Genomic DNA, 15,965 nt, shown 5'->3' on the forward strand with positions numbered 1-15,965 from the left:
CTCCTCTCCTGATATACTCTGTGCTGCTGGTGACCCTGCTCCTTCCACTATATAACTCTCAGTCTGTGGCTTCCTGCTGCCTCCATTCCCTTCCTCATATCATGTCACTGCCCCTGTCACATGCAGCCTTCTCCTCACTGACACATCACTCATCTCCTGATATACTCTGTGCTGCTGTGACTTACGCAATAATCTGATGAACAAGGTACACCTTCCCCGAGCCATGCTTTAAAACTACCTATTTGCAGGGGCAGAGGACTCACTCGTGGATGCTGATCCGCGTGGGAATCTCAGTCCACAATCTGGCATACTTCACAGGTACCACGGATTCCTGGGGGTCTCGATCCACGTGTATGTGCAGCATGAGGCGGCAGAAGGAGGCACGCAGGTCATACGGGAGGCTCTCATCAGACATACAGCGCAGGATCAGGTCCACCGACAACTGCGTGGAGATCTGGTTGATGGCGAGATACTGTCGGTCCAGGCACATCTGCGCAAAGAGGTTCAACTGGTACCTTAGGGGGGGGGGCGGAAAGGAGAATCAGATGTGAATGTACAGCACTGGCGCTTGTCAGAAATATTCTGTCTTCTTACAATATATATATATATAAAGCATATAAAACCAGAGAACATCTTTGGCAAGTACCCAGTCTGACTGACTATATTACGTGTGCCCTGTACATGGCATCACAGGTCCCGGCATCCAGTTCTGTAGCGTCAGGGCATAGCGGGGGTCATTCAGGTGCCGCTCTTCATCTTACTCCTGCTGCAATGATTTCCCGTATGCATTTGCGATTATATGCTAATTTGGGCAGAAGCTAACCTGTGCAAAAGGCAGCACACGGCGATCGCATCATTTGCGTACGGCGCCGCGAGATTGCAGAAACATCGGTAGTATTGCCATACATCGGGTCGCCACGCAGAGCCTGAGTGCCTCTGAAGACGCGCAGGTTGAGCTGTGTCCCCCCGCACAGGCCTCTCCAATAGCAAGTATGATGGCAGCTGCTAATACATGCACGCCCAGAAAATGCCATCCGAACCGCCATGACACGCCCGCTTTCATCCGACCACTCCCCGTTACCTCCCCCAAACGCTGACATCCGGTCACTCACTTTGTGACTAAAATCTTACCGTGACCGCACTCATGAATCACTCGCTGCCCACGCTCACCAGTTTCTGGGGTGAGACGGATGGAGGCGTGTAAAACACATCAATCGCTATTACGGTGTGTGCGGACGCCGACAGTGGGCGTCTCAGCCCTTGCACATTTCCACGTACGGATGTACACGAGAGAAGGGCTTTGTAGCGGCATTTACATACAGTGGCAGACAGGCGATCGGTAATAGCCACAACTGCGGGCATTCTGCCTCCCCCTCTGCATATGCCCCTAGGTCACACACTGACAAGGGTAAAGGTCATGGTTACTGTGGGCGGGTGTAGTACGGCTGACCGGCGGTCTCCTGACCGCTGGTCAGCTTACCGGCGCCGGGATCCCGGCAGCATACCGACGCCGGGATCCCGGCGGGGAGGGGCGAGTGCAGCAAGCCCCTTGCGGGCTCAGTGGCGACCTGCGGTCGCCACGGGTTCTATTCCCACTCTATGGGTGTCGTGGACACCCACGAGTGGAAATAGTCCCTGTTGGTCGGCATGCCGACCATCGGGACAGTGACCCGTCGGGCTGGTGGAGGAGGTCATGTGACTGTCGGTCAGCTGACCGGCGGTCACATGAATACCACCCCTGTGGGCACAACCCATTCGTGACAGCGCAGTGGTTGCCTGTAGCAACGTTCCAGCAAGAGAGCCAATAATACAGTAATGTGACTGGTCAGTAAGACTCGCACCGGTAGTAGTTCAGCACTTCTAGATCCGCTTTGGTGCCTTCCTTAGCTTCTTGTGCAAGGTGTCGTATGGCTTTACCATGTGGTTCCTTATTACTGTCGATCCAATATAACCAAACCTCCTCCTCATCAATGTCGTCCGTGAGCACAGAGCACTCCAAGGGGTTGTCCATCTGCATAGAGATGAGCCTGGAACGAGAGGAGAGACCTTTGTGTCATACAGAACCGCACCTGCCAGATATGTCTCTGATACAGTCACTGCAACTGGTTATATGTGGGTCAGTCCCTACGGAGGTGCTATAGGAGGGTCAGTCCCTGCGGAGGGGCTATAGGAGGGTCAGTCCCTGCAACTGGTTATAGGAGGGTCAGTCCCTGCGGAGGTGCTATAGGAGGGTCAGTCCCTGCGGAGGTGCTATAGGAGGGTCAGTCCCTGTGGAGGTGATATAGGAGGGTCAGTCCCTGCGGAGGTGCTATAGGAGGGTCAGTCCCTGCGGAGGTGCTATAGGAGGGTCAGTCCCTGCGGAGGGGCTATAGGAGGGTCAGTCCCTGCGGAGGGGCTATAGGAGGGTCAGTCACTGCGGAGGGGCTATAGGAGGGTCAGTCCCTGCGGAGGGGCTATAGGAGGGTCAGTCCCTGCGGAGGGGCTATAGGAGGGTCAGTCCCTGCGGAGGGGCTATAGGAGGGTCAGTCCCTGCGGAGGGGCTATAGGAGGGTCAGTCCCTGCGGAGGGGCTATAGGAGGGTCAGTCCCTGCGGAGGGGCTATAGGAGGGTCAGTCCCTGCGGAGGGGCTATAGGAGGGTCAGTCCCTGCGGAGGGGCTATAGGAGGGTCAGTCCCTGCGGAGGGGCTATAGGAGGGTCAGTCCCTGCGGAGGTGCTATAGGAGGGTCAGTCCCTGCGGATGTGCTATAGGAGGGTCAGTCCCTGCGGAGGTGCTATAGGTGGGTCAGTCCCTGCGGAGGTGCTATAGGAGGGTCAGTCCCCGCGGAGGTGCTATAGGAGGGTCAGTCCCTGCGGAGGTGCTATAGGAGGGTCAGTCCCTGCGGATGTGCTATAGGAGGGTCAGTCCCTGCGGATGTGCTATAGGAGGGTCAGTCCCTGCGGAGGTGCTATAGAAGGGTCAGTCCCTGCGGAGGTGCTATAGGTGGGTCAGTCCCTGCGGAGGTGCTATAGGAGGGTCAGTCCCCGCGGAGGTGCTATAGGAGGGTCAGTCCCTGCGGAGGTGCTATAGGAGGGTCAGTCCCTGCGGATGTGCTATAGGAGGGTCAGTCCCTGCGGATGTGCTATAGGAGGGTCAGTCCCTGCGGAGGTGCTATAGAAGGGTCAGTCCCTGCGGAGGTGCTATAGGAGGGTCAGTCCCTGCGGAGGTGCTATAGGAGGGTCAGTCCCTGCGGATGTGCTATAGGAGGGTCAGACCCTGCGGAGGGGCTAAAGGTGGGTCAGTCCCTGCGGAGGTGCTATAGGAGGGTCAGTCCCTGCGGAGGTGCTATAGGAGGGTCAGTCCCTGCGGAGGTGCTATAGGAGGGTCAGTCCCTGCGGAGGTGCTATAGGTGGGTCAGTCCCTGCGGAGGTGCTATAGGAGGGTCAGTCCCTGCGGAGGTGCTATAGGAGGGTCAGTCCCTGCGGATGTGCTATAGGTGGGTCAGTCCCTGCGGAGGTGCTATAGGAGGGTCAGTCCCTGCGGAGGGGCTATAGGAGGGTCAGTCCCTGCGGAGGTGCTATAGGAGGGTCAGTCCCTGCGGATGTGCTATAGGAGGGTCAGTCCCAGCGGAGGCGCTATAGGAGGGTCAGTAATTGTGCTCTTTAACCCATTTAACCCGCAGTGATATATAATATAGGAGACCTGCAGTGATATATAATATGGGAGACCCGCAGTGATATATAATATGGGAGACCCGCAGTGATATATAATATAGGAGACCCGCAGTGATATATAATATGGGAGACCCGCAGTGATATATAATATAGGAGACCCGCAGTGATATATAATATAGGAGACCCGCAGTGATATATAATATAGGAGACCCGCAGTGATATATAATATGGGAGACCCGCAGTGATATATAATATAGGAGACCCGCAGTGATATATAATATGGGAGACCCGCAGTGATATATAATATAGGAGACCCGCAGTGATATATAATATGGGAGACCCGCAGTGATATATAATATAGGAGACCCGCAGTGATATATAATATAGGAGACCCGCAGTGATATATAATATGGGAGACCCGCAGTGATATATAATATAGGAGACCCGCAGTGATATATAATATGGGAGACCCGCAGTGATATATAATATAGGAGACCCGCAGTGATATATAATATAGGAGACCCGCAGTGATATATAATATGGGAGACCCGCAGTGATATATAATATAGGAGACCCGCAGTGATATATAATATAGGAGACCCGCAGTGATATATAATATGGGAGACCCGCAGTGATATATAATATAGGAGACCCGCAGTGATATATAATATGGGAGACCCGCAGTGATATATAATATGGGAGACCCGCAGTGATATATAATATAGGAGACCCGCAGTGATATATAATATAGGAGACCCGCAGTGATATATAATATGGGAGACCCGCAGTGATATATAATATAGGAGACCCGCAGTGATATATAATATGGGAGACCCGCAGTGATATATAATATAGGAGACCCGCAGTGATATATAATATGGGAGGCCCGCAGTGATACAGAATATGGGAGACATGTAGTGATTTAGAACTAGGTGATTCATCGCGCCCTACGGGCGCTCTTCACACCGTCGTAAGGGGCTACGCCCCCTTAACCCTTGCACACCCTTGTGGCGTGCAATATTTGTATTATATGGAGTATTACATCCAATCATATTTGTGTGAGTGGTTAAATATTGCACGGACAAAGGGCGTGCGATGGTTAAGGGGTGGTAGCGCCTTGCAACGGCGTGAACAGCGCACGCAGGGCCTGGTGAATCACCTAGAAGGTGCTGTGGTTGAGGGAGGGGCGGGTGTGGGGGAGACGCAGATGGGGGAGGAGGTCCGGGGGTGCTGCGGGTGGGGAGGGGCGGCTGCGGTAGTGCCGCTGGTGGGGCTTGTGCGGTGGCGGCATGGGTGGGGGAGAGGTGGCTAAGTGGGTGCTGCAGGAGGAGGAGGGGGTCCGAAGCCACTGTGGATGGAGTAGGAGCGGTTGCGGCGGTGTCGCGGGTGGGGGATGGGCGGGTGCTGGGGTGCTGCAGGTGGGGGAGGGGGTCCGGAGCCACCACGGGTGGTGTGCGGGGGTGCCGCGGTTGGGTCCCAGAGGTACTGTGAGGGGGGGGGGGGGGGGGGGGGCGGGTAATGCTTCTCCTGCTTCTCCTCCCCTTTGGCAGTGGCTCTCCCGGAGACTCGCACAGCAGCCAGTCACTATTGTTAGAGCCGGTGTCCCAACGCGCCGCATTACAGGGAAGAAGATGCACTCAATAAACTACAGCTCCCAGCAGCCCTAAGGGGCGGAATGCTTCGGCGCTAAGGGCTGCTGGGAGCTGTAGTTTATTTAGTGCGTCTACTTCCCTGTAATGCGGAGCGTTGGGACACCGGCGCTAACAATAGTAACTGGCTGGCAGAACTGACTGACTCGCTGAATCAATGTAAAAGGTGAGAGTGCTGTGCAGTGTAAGTGACCCTACACACCCACTGCACTGCACAGCACTGTCACCTTTTACATTGATTCAGCGTCCATACATTACCCTCCGCGATATCACCCACTCTATCCGTTACATTAGCCATCTCGGGGCTTCCAGGCCGGCAGCCCAGGTGCTGTGTTGCGGAGTCAGGGCCTCTGGGGATCTGGGCGTGGCTGTAGCTGGGAGGCACTTCTGTGACATCACGCAGAGAGGAGGCTCCGGGGCTCAGAGAGTATGCGGTGCAGGGTGGGATATGAAAGTCATCCGCTGCGCCGCTTTCATACACATCTATGCCGGTGGCCGCAGCAGCTTTTGTTCCACCTGCGCTGCGGCTAGGGAGTGGGGATTGTTGATGCCGGAGGGGGCAGGTGGACTGGCAGCAGGACATAGGGGGTCATTCCAACCTAATCGCTAGCAGGCTACTTTTAGCACTGCTGCGATCAGGTAGTCGCCGCCTACAAGGGAGGGGGAATCGCTGTGCAGGGCTGCAAACGCTTGTGCAGAGAGCTCAGTCTCTGCACAGCTCAGGACTTATTCACCCGCTGCGATCACCCAAGATGGAGCTGACATCAGGATCCTTCCCTGGAAACGGCTGGGCACGCCTGCGTTCAGACAGACACTCCCTGAAAACGGTCGGCTTGCGCACTTCCGCCAGCGCACATGCGCAGTTCTGACTCGTTCGCATGGCTGCGAAAAAGTTCAGCGTGTGAACGGGTCGGAATGACCCGCATAGGACGCTGCAGTAAAAGGTTCCCCCCCCCCTATGTACAGCGCAGAGACTTGCTGCAGATGCAGTGGCATACCCTCCAGCTGCACCTTTTTGGCAGGTACAGTCCCTTTTTTTTTATGGTCTGTACCGATTTTTGACTCTCCAATCTTCCATTGAAAGTATAAGAAAAGGGGCGTGGTCACACCGCGGTACCCGTGGTCACGCCCTCTTTTCGAATTTGTATCAATGTTTATGTGTAAAGTGTTGGAGGGTGTGTTGCTGCAGATACAGTGGGCCTATTTTGGGGTGTGGGGCTGTAGCTGCGGCTCCATCAGCCCCATTGTTAATCCTGCTCTGGGAACACACAGCAGGCAAAGGGCAGAGCCTCCCATTGCATGTGACCTGTGTGGGAGGGCGTTTCTCGCCCAATCAGCTGTGGACTGGGTGTGACAGACCTGCTGCTAACCCAATGAGAGCTCCTAGCCAAGCCCAGCGTTATACACACAGGCACAGAGTCACAGATCTGGGCTATTATATAGGAGATATGGGAGACCTGCAGTGATACAGAATATGGGAGACCTGCAGTGATACATAATATGGGAGACCTGCAGTGATATATAATATGGGAGCCCTGCAGTGATACAGAATATGGGAGACCCGCAGTGATACAGAATATGGGAGACCTGCAGTGATACATAATATGGAAGACCTGCAGTGATACAGAATATGGGAGACCCGCAGTGATATATAATATGGGAGACCCGCAGTGATATATATTATGGGAGACCCGCAGTGATACATAATACGGGAGACCTGCAGTGATATATAATATGGGAGACCCGCAGTGATACAGAATATGGGAGACCCGCAGTGATACAGAATATGGGAGACCCGCAGTGATACAGAATATGGGAGACCTGCAGTGATACATAATATGGGAGACCCGCAGTGATACTGAATATGGGAGACCCGCAGTGATACAGAATATGGAAGACCTGCAGTGATACATAATATGGGAGACCCGCAGGGATATATAATATGGGAGACCCGCAGTGATATATATTATGGGAGACCCGCAGTGATACATAATATGGAAGACCTGCAGTGATACATAATATGGGAGACCCGCAGTGATATATAATATGGGAGACCCGCAGTGATATATATTATGGGAGACCCGCAGTGATACATAATATGGGAGACCCGCAGTGATATATATTATGGGAGACCCGCAGTGATACATAATATGGGAGACCTGCAGTGATACATAATATGGGAGACCCGCAGTGATATATAATATGGGAGACCCGCAGTTATATATAATATGGAAGACCAACAGTGATACAGAATATGGGAGACCCGCAGTGATATAAATATAATATGGGAGACCAGCAGTGATATATTATATAATATGGGAGACCAGCAGTGATATTTAATATGGGAGACCCGCAGTGATATAATAAGATTTTACTCACCGGTAAATCTATTTCTCGTAGTCCGTAGTGGATGCTGGGAACTCCGAAAGGAGCATGGGGAATAGCGGCTCCGCAGGAGACTGGGCACAACTAAAGAAAGCTTTTAGGTCACCTGGTGTGCACTGGCTCCTCCCACTATGACCCTCCTCCAAGCCTCAGTTAGGACACTGTGCCCGGACGAGCTGACATAATAAGGAAGGATTTTGAATCCCGGGTAAGACTCATACCAGCCACACCAATCACACCGTACAACTCGTGATACTATATCCAGTTTAACAGTACGAAAACAACTGAGCCTCTCAACAGATGGCTCAACAATAACCCTTTAGTTAACAATAACTATGTACAAGTATTGCAGACAATCCGCACTTGGGACGGGCGCCCAGCATCCACTACGGACTACGAGAAATAGATTTACCGGTGAGTAAAATCTTATTTTCTCTGACGTCCTAGTGGATGCTGGGAACTCCGAAAGGACCATGGGGATTATACCAAAGCTCCCAAACGGGCGGGAGAGTGCGGATGACTCTGCAGCACCGAATGAGAGAACTCAAGGTCCTCCTCAGCCAGGGTATCAAATTTGTAGAATTTTGCAAACGTGTTTGCCCCTGACCAAGTAGCTGCTCGGCAAAGTTGTAAAGCCGAGACCCCTCGGGCAGCCGCCCAAGATGAGCCCACCTTCCTTGTGGAATGGGCTTTTACTGATTTAGGATGCGGCAGTCCAGCCGCAGAATGCGCCAGCTGAATTGTGCTACAAATCCAGCGAGCAATAGTCTGCTTAGAAGCAGGAGCACCCAGCTTGTTGGGTGCATACAGGATAAATAGCGAGTCAGTTTTCCTGACTCTAGCCGTCCTGGAAACATAAATTTTCAAGGCCCTGACTACGTCCAGTAACTTGGAATCCTCCAAGTCGCTAGTAGCCGCAGGCACCACAATAGGTTGGTTCAAGTGAAAAGCTGATACCACCTTAGGGAGAAACTGGGGACGAGTCCTCAATTCTGCCCTATCCATATGGAAAATCAGATAAGGGCTTTTACATGACAAAGCTGCCAATTCTGACACACGCCTGGCTGAAGCCAAGGCCAGTAACATGACCACTTTCCACGTGAGATATTTTAGATCCACGGTTTTAAGTGGCTCAAACCAATGTGATTTTAAGAAACTCAACACCACGTTGAGATCCCAAGGTGCCACTGGAGGCACAAAAGGGGGCTGAATATGCAGCACTCCTTTCACAAACGTCTGAACTTCAGGTAGTGAAGCTAGTTCTTTCTGGAAGAAAATCGACAGAGCCGAGATCTGTACCTTAATGGAGCCTAATTTCAGGCCCATAGTCACTCCTGCTTGCAGGAAATGCAGAAATCGACCTAGTTGAAATTCCTCTGTTGGGGCCTTTTTGGCCTCACACCAAGCAACATATTTCCGCCATATGCGGTGATAATGCTGTACAGTCACATCTTTCCTGGCTTTAATCAGCGTAGGAATGACTTCCTCCGGAATGCCCTTTTCCTTCAGGATCCGGCGTTCAACCGCCATGCCGTCAAACGCAGCCGCGGTAAGTCTTGGAACAGACAGGGCCCCTGCTGCAGCAGGTCCTGTCTGAGCGGCAGAGGCCATGGGTCCTCTGAGATCATCTCTTGAAGTTCCGGGTACCACGCTCGTCTTGGCCAATCCGGAACCACGAGTATTGTTCTTACTCCTCGTTTTCTTATTATTCTCAGTACCCTTGGTATGAGAGGCAGAGGAGGGAACACATAAACTGACTGGTACACCCACGGTGTCACTAGAGCGTCCACAGCTATCGCCTGAGGGTCCCTTGACCTGGCGCAATATCTCTCTAGTTTTTTGTTTAGGCGGGACGCCATCATGTCCACCTGTGGTCGTTCCCATCGATTTACAATGAGCGTGAAGACTTCTGGATGAAGTCCCCACTCTCCCGGGTGGAGGTCGTGTCTGCTGAGAAAGTCTGCTTCCCAGTTGTCCACTCCCGGAATGAACACTGCTGACAGTGCTAGTACGTGATTTTCCGCCCATCGGAGAATCCTTGTGGCTTCTGCCATTGCCATCCTGCTTCTTGTGCCGCCCTGTCGATTTACATGGGCGACTGCCGTGATGTTGTCTGACTGGATCAGTACCGGCTGGTGTAGAAGCAGGAATTTTGCCTGACTTAGGGCATTGTAAATGGCCCTTAGTTCCAGAATATTTATGTGTAGGGAAGTCTCCTGACTCGACCATAGTCCTTGGAAGTTTCTTCCCTGTGTGACTGCCCCCCAGCCTCGAAGGCTGGCATCCGTGGTCACCAGGACCCAGTCCTGTATGCCGAATCTGCGGCCCTCTAGAAGATGAGCACTCTGCAGCCACCACAGCAGAGACACCCTGGTCCTTGGAGACAGGGTTATTAGGCGATGCATCTGAAGATGCGATCCGGACCATTGGTCCAACAGGTCCCACTGAAAGATTCTGGCATGGAACCTGCCGAAAGGAATTGCTTCGTAAGAAGCCACCATCTTTCCCAGGACCCGCGTGCAGTGATGCACCGATACCTGTTTCGGTTTCAGGAGGTCTCTGACTAGAGATGACAGCTCCCTGGCTTTCTCCTCCGGGAGAAACACTTTTTTCTGGACTGTATCCAGAATCATACCCAGGAACAGTAGACGTGTCGTCGGAACCAGCTGTGATTTTGGAATATTCAGAATCCAACCGTGCTGGTGTAGCACCTCCTGAGATAGTGCTACTCCCACCAACAACTGCTCCTTGGACCTCGCCTTTATTAGGAGATCGTCCAAGTACGGGATAATTAAAACTCCCTTTCTTCGAAGGAGTATCATCATTTCCGCCATTACCTTGGTAAACACCCTCGGTGCCGTGGAGAGTCCAAACGGCAGCGTCTGGAATTGGTAATGGCAATCCTGTACCACAAATCTGAGGTACTCCTGGTGAGGATAGTAAATGGGGACAATGCAGGTAAGCATCCTTGATGTCCAGGGATACCATGTAATCCCCTTCGTCCAGGCTTGCAATAACCGCCCTGAGCGATTCCATCTTGAACTTGAATTTTTTTATGTATGTGTTCAAGGATTTCAAATTTAAAATGGGTCTCACCGAACCGTCCGGTTTCGGTACCACAAACAGTGTGGAATAGTAACCCCGTCCTTGTTGAAGTAGGGGTACTTTGACTATCACCTGCTGGGAATACAGCTTGTGAATTGCCTCTAGCACAGCCTCCCTGTCTGAGGGAGTTGTCGGCAAGGCAGATTTTAGGAACCGGTGGGGAGGAGACGCCTCGAATTCCAGTTTGTACCCTTGAGATACTATTTGCAGGATCCAGGGATCCACCTGTGAGCAAACCCACTGATCGCTGAAATTTTTGAGGCGGCCCCCCACCGTACCTGGCTCCGCCTGTGGAGCCCCACCGTCATGCGGCGGACTTGGAAGAAGCGGGGGAGGACTTTTGCTCCTGGGAACCTGCTGTTTGTTGCAGCCTTTTTCCCCTACCTCTGCCTCTGGACAGAAAGGACCCGCTTTTTCCACGCCTGTTTTTCTGAGTCCGAAAGGACTGTACCTGATAAAACGGCGCCTTTTTAGGCTGTGAGGGAACATGGGGTAAAAATGCTGACTTCCCAGCAGTTGCTGTGGAAACTAGGTCCGAGAGACCATCCCCGAATAACTCCTCACCCTTATAAGGCAAAACTTCCATGTGCCTTTTTGAATCTGCATCCCCTGTCCACTGGCAAGTCCATAAGCCTCTCCTAGCAGAAATGGACAATGCACTTATTTTAGATGCCAGCCGGCAGATCTCCCTCTGTGCATCTCTCATGTATAAGACTGAGTCTTTAATATGCTCTATGTTTAGCAGAATAGTGTCCCTGTCTAGGGTGTCAATATTTTCTGACAGGGAATCTGACCACGCAGCGGCAGCACTGCACATCCATGCTGACGCAATAGCTGGTCTAAGTATAATGCCTGAGTGTGTATATACAGACTTCAGGATCGCCTCCTGCTTTCTATCAGCAGGTTCCTTGAGGGCGGCCGTATCCGGAGACGGTAGTGCCACCTTTTTAGACAAACGTGTGAGCGCTTTATCCACCCTAGGGGGTGTCTCCCAACGTGACCTATCCTCTGGCGGGAAAGGGAACGCCATTAGTAACTTCTTAGAGATTACCAATCTTTTATCAGGGAAAGCCCACGCTTCTTCACACACTTCATTTAATTCTTCTGATGGGGGAAAAACTACGGGTAGTTTTTTCTCCCCAAACATAATACCCTTTTTAGTGGTACCTGGGTTTATATCAGAAATTTGTAACACCTCTTTCATTGCTTCAATCATGCAACGAATGGCCTTAGTGGACATTAGACTAGACTCATCGTCGTCGACACTGGTGTCAGTATCCGTGTCGACATCTGCGTCTGCCATCTGAGGTAGCGGGCGTTTTAGAGCACCCGATGGCCTTTGAGACGCCTGGACAGGCACGAGCTGAGAAGCCGGCTGTCCCGCATTTGGCATGTCGTCAAATTTTTTGTGTAAGGAGTCAACACGTGCACGCAATTCCTTCCATAAGTCCATCCACTCAGGTGTCTGCCCCGCAGGGGGTGACATCCCTTCTATAGGCATCTGCTCCGCCTCCACATCATTATCCTCATCAAACATGTCGACACAGTCGTACCGACACACCGCACACACACAGGGAATGCTCTAACAGAGGACAGGACCCACCAAAGCCCTTTGGGGAGACAGAGTGAGAGTATGCCAGCACACACCAGAGCGCTATATAATGCAGGGACTAACTGAATTATGTCCCCTATAGCTGCTGTTATATATACTGCGCCTAAATTTAGTGCCCCCCCTCTCTTTTTTACCCTTTTCTGTATAGACTGCAGGGGAGAGCCAGGGAGCTTCCTTCCAGCGGAGCTGTGAGGGAGAAATGGCGCCAGTGTGCTGAAGGAGATAGCTCCGCCCCTTTTTCGCTGACTATTCTCCCGCTTTTTTATGGATTCTGGCAGGGGTAATTATCACATATATAGCCTCTAGGGCTATATATTGTGGTATTTTTGCCAGCCAAGGTGTTTTTATTGCTGCTCAGGGCGCCCCCCCCAAGCGCCCTGCACCCTCAGTGACCGGAGTGTGAAGTGTGTATGAGGAGCAATGGCGCACAGCTGCAGTGCTATGCGATACCTTGGTGAAGACTGATGTCTTCTGCCGCCGATTTTCCGGACCTCTTCTTGCTTCTGGCTCTGTAAGGGGGACGGCGGCGCGGCTCCGGGACCGAACACCAAGGCCAGTTCCATGCGGTCGATCCCTCTGGAGCTAATGGTGTCCAGTAGCCTAAGAAGCCCAAGCTAGCTGCAAGCAGGTAGGTTCGCTTCTTCTCCCCTTAGTCCCTCGCTGCAGTGAGCCTGTTGCCAGCAGGTCTCACTGTAAAATAAAAAACCTAATTATATACTTTCTTTCTAGAAGCTCAGGAGAGCCCCTAGTGTGCATCCAACCTCGGCCGGGCACAAAATCTAACTGAGGCTTGGAGGAGGGTCATAGTGGAAGGAGCCAGTGCACACCAGGTGACCTAAAAGCTTTCTTTAGTTGTGCCCAGTCTCCTGCAGAGCCGCTATTCCCCATGGTCCTTTCGGAGTTCCCAGCATCCACTAGGACGTCAGAGAAATATAATATGGAAGACCCGCAGTGATATATTATATAATATGGGAGGCCCGCAGTGATATATAATATGAGAGGCCAACAGTGATACAGAATATGGGAGATCCGCAGTGATATATATAATATGGGAGACCCGCAGTGATATATTATATAATATGGGAGGCCTGCAGTGATATTTAATATGGGAGACCCGCAGTGATATATATAATATGGAAGACCCGCAGTGATATATTATATAATATGGGAGGCCCGCAGTGATATATAATATGAGAGGCCAACAGTGATACAGAATATGGGAGACCCGCAGTGATATATATAATATGGGAGACCCGCAGTGATACAGAATATGGGAGACCCGCAGTGATATATAATATGGGAGACCCGCAGTGATATATAATATGGGAGACCCGCAGTGATACAGAATATGGGAGACCCGCAGTGATATATATAATATGGAAGACCCGCAGTGATATATTATATAATATGGGAGGCCCGCAGTGATATATAATATGAGAGGCCAACAGTGATACAGAATATGGGAGACCCGCAGTGATATATATAATATGGAAGACCCGCAGTGATATATTATATAATATGGGAGGCCCGCAGTGATATATAATATGAGAGGCCAACAGTGATACAGAATATGGGAGACCCGCAGTGATATATATAATATGGGAGACCCGCAGTGATACAGAATATGGGAGACCCGCAGTGATATATAATATGGGAGACCCGCAGTGATATATAATATGGGAGACCAACAGTGATACAGAATATGGGAGACCCGCAGTGATATATTATATAATATGGCAGACCTGCAGTGATATTTAATATAAGAGGCCCGCAGTGATATATAATATGGGAGACCCGCAGTGATATATAATATGAGAGGCCAACAGTGATATATAATATGAGAGGCCAACAGTGATACAGAATATGGTAGACCTGCAGTGATATATATAATATGGGAGACCCGCAGTGATATATTATATAATATGGGAGGCCTGCAGTGATATTTAATATGGGAGACCCGCAGTGATATATATAATATGGAAGACCAGAAGTGATATATTATATAATATGGGAGGCCCGCAGTGATATATAATATGAGAGGCCAACAGTGATATATAATATGGGAGACCAACAGTGATACAAAATATGGGAGACCCGCAGTTATATATATAATATGGAAGACCCGCCGTGATATATTATATAATATGGGAGACCCGCAGTGATATATAATATGAGAGGCCAACAGTGATACAGAATATGGGAGACCCGCAGTGATATATATAATATGGAAGACCCGCCGTGATATATTATATAATATGGGAGACCCGCAGTGATATTTAATATGAGAGGCCAACAGTGATACAGAATATGGGAGACCCGCAGTGATATATAATATGGGAGACCCGCAGTGTTAGCCTGTGTACGCTCAGAACCTACTTTGTCTGAATAAGGATATCAGCATTTCCTGGGCTCAGCATGAATTTACAGATCAGCTCTTGCGTCACAGGGATAGCGGTTGTGTTGGACACACACAAATCTGACAAATAATCCAGGAATCTGCAATGTATACACAGAAATCATATTAACCAAGGAGCCGCGCACTCCCATACACATACACTCAGGATAAGGTGTATTTACATGTACACAGAGAATCATTAGAGTGACAGGATGGGATACATGAGACAGTCTCAGTAACTCTGTACTCTTATTTATTTGAGACATGAATGAGGCTTCATCATGAAGTATAGTAGGAGACAAAGAAGATAAGATGTAATAACGAGATGTCCAAAAGGCGGGGCTAAGAAGTGACGTCCCTACATTTGCAACCATGTGACTTCTGATGACTGACCACAATCCTGCAAATTACTGATTAAGACGTCTACACAAGAAGATGAATAGGACTGTAATGGAGTACAAGCAGACACGAAGGGCGTATCTGTGATGTATAAATGACCCCAGAGTATGCTGCGGAAGTACATAGTTATATAGAGAGGTTATGGGTGTTACAGGCAGAGTCACACTGACCTGGGTTCTCTGTTCCGTCTCAACAAGTTCACAAAAGTTTCGATCTCTTTGGCGGTGATGTGCTTCTCCAGCAGCTTGCGGTTATTGTGCAGAAGGGCCGTGATGGTGTCCTCTGCCAAAATATCGTATCCGATCTGAGACTGCATGACGCAGAAGTGCTTGGCGATGTATTCCTGCGCAGAGAGACAGGATCCGCCACGTTAATCTGCAGAAAAGCTCCGGTGACAGCGGTGAGTGGGCAAGAACAGCTCATAGTACATATTACACGTCTCAAATCTAGATTACAAGCCCTTGGGTCACGGTAAGGACATAAAGAGCTTCTTCTGTGCTGGGAGTATAAATACTTATGACTGGCACATGACTGATGAGGAAGAGACATTCCCATATAATATCTGGACATGGACACAGGACGCAGCCACAGCTAACAATTGTCTTATGACATGCAACTTGACAAACCAATAGAAACAAAAGCATCAAAGTTTTATTTATAGGAAATATTTGGGGTTCAGCTTCAGAACCCTGTTGGCACAAGCAGAAACTCAACGGGGTATTGTAATTACACAATACAAGTTTCTTCAGCAAGGTGTGAAACACTACA

The 15,965-nt window shown here is 50.6% G+C and overlaps 1 protein-coding gene across 4 annotated transcripts in view; it reads right to left on the reverse strand.

Moving 5' to 3' along the window:
* Positions 1–15,965, reverse strand: part of ITPR2 (inositol 1,4,5-trisphosphate receptor type 2) — a 490,021-nt gene that overhangs the window by 323,386 nt on the left and 150,670 nt on the right. For all 4 annotated transcript variants that reach the window (XM_063929104.1, XM_063929105.1, XM_063929106.1 and 1 more), the window contains 4 exons: positions 15,368–15,540; positions 14,780–14,899; positions 1,842–2,027; positions 264–515 (listed from right to left, as the gene is read on the reverse strand). In XM_063929104.1, the coding sequence (XP_063785174.1) occupies positions 264–515; positions 1,842–2,027; positions 14,780–14,899; positions 15,368–15,540 (731 nt within the window). The remainder of the gene's footprint in view (positions 1–263; positions 516–1,841; positions 2,028–14,779; positions 14,900–15,367; positions 15,541–15,965) is intronic.

Source organism: Pseudophryne corroboree, chromosome 6 (assembly GCF_028390025.1).
Source record: "Pseudophryne corroboree isolate aPseCor3 chromosome 6, aPseCor3.hap2, whole genome shotgun sequence".
Lineage (NCBI taxonomy): Eukaryota > Metazoa > Chordata > Amphibia > Anura > Myobatrachidae > Pseudophryne > Pseudophryne corroboree.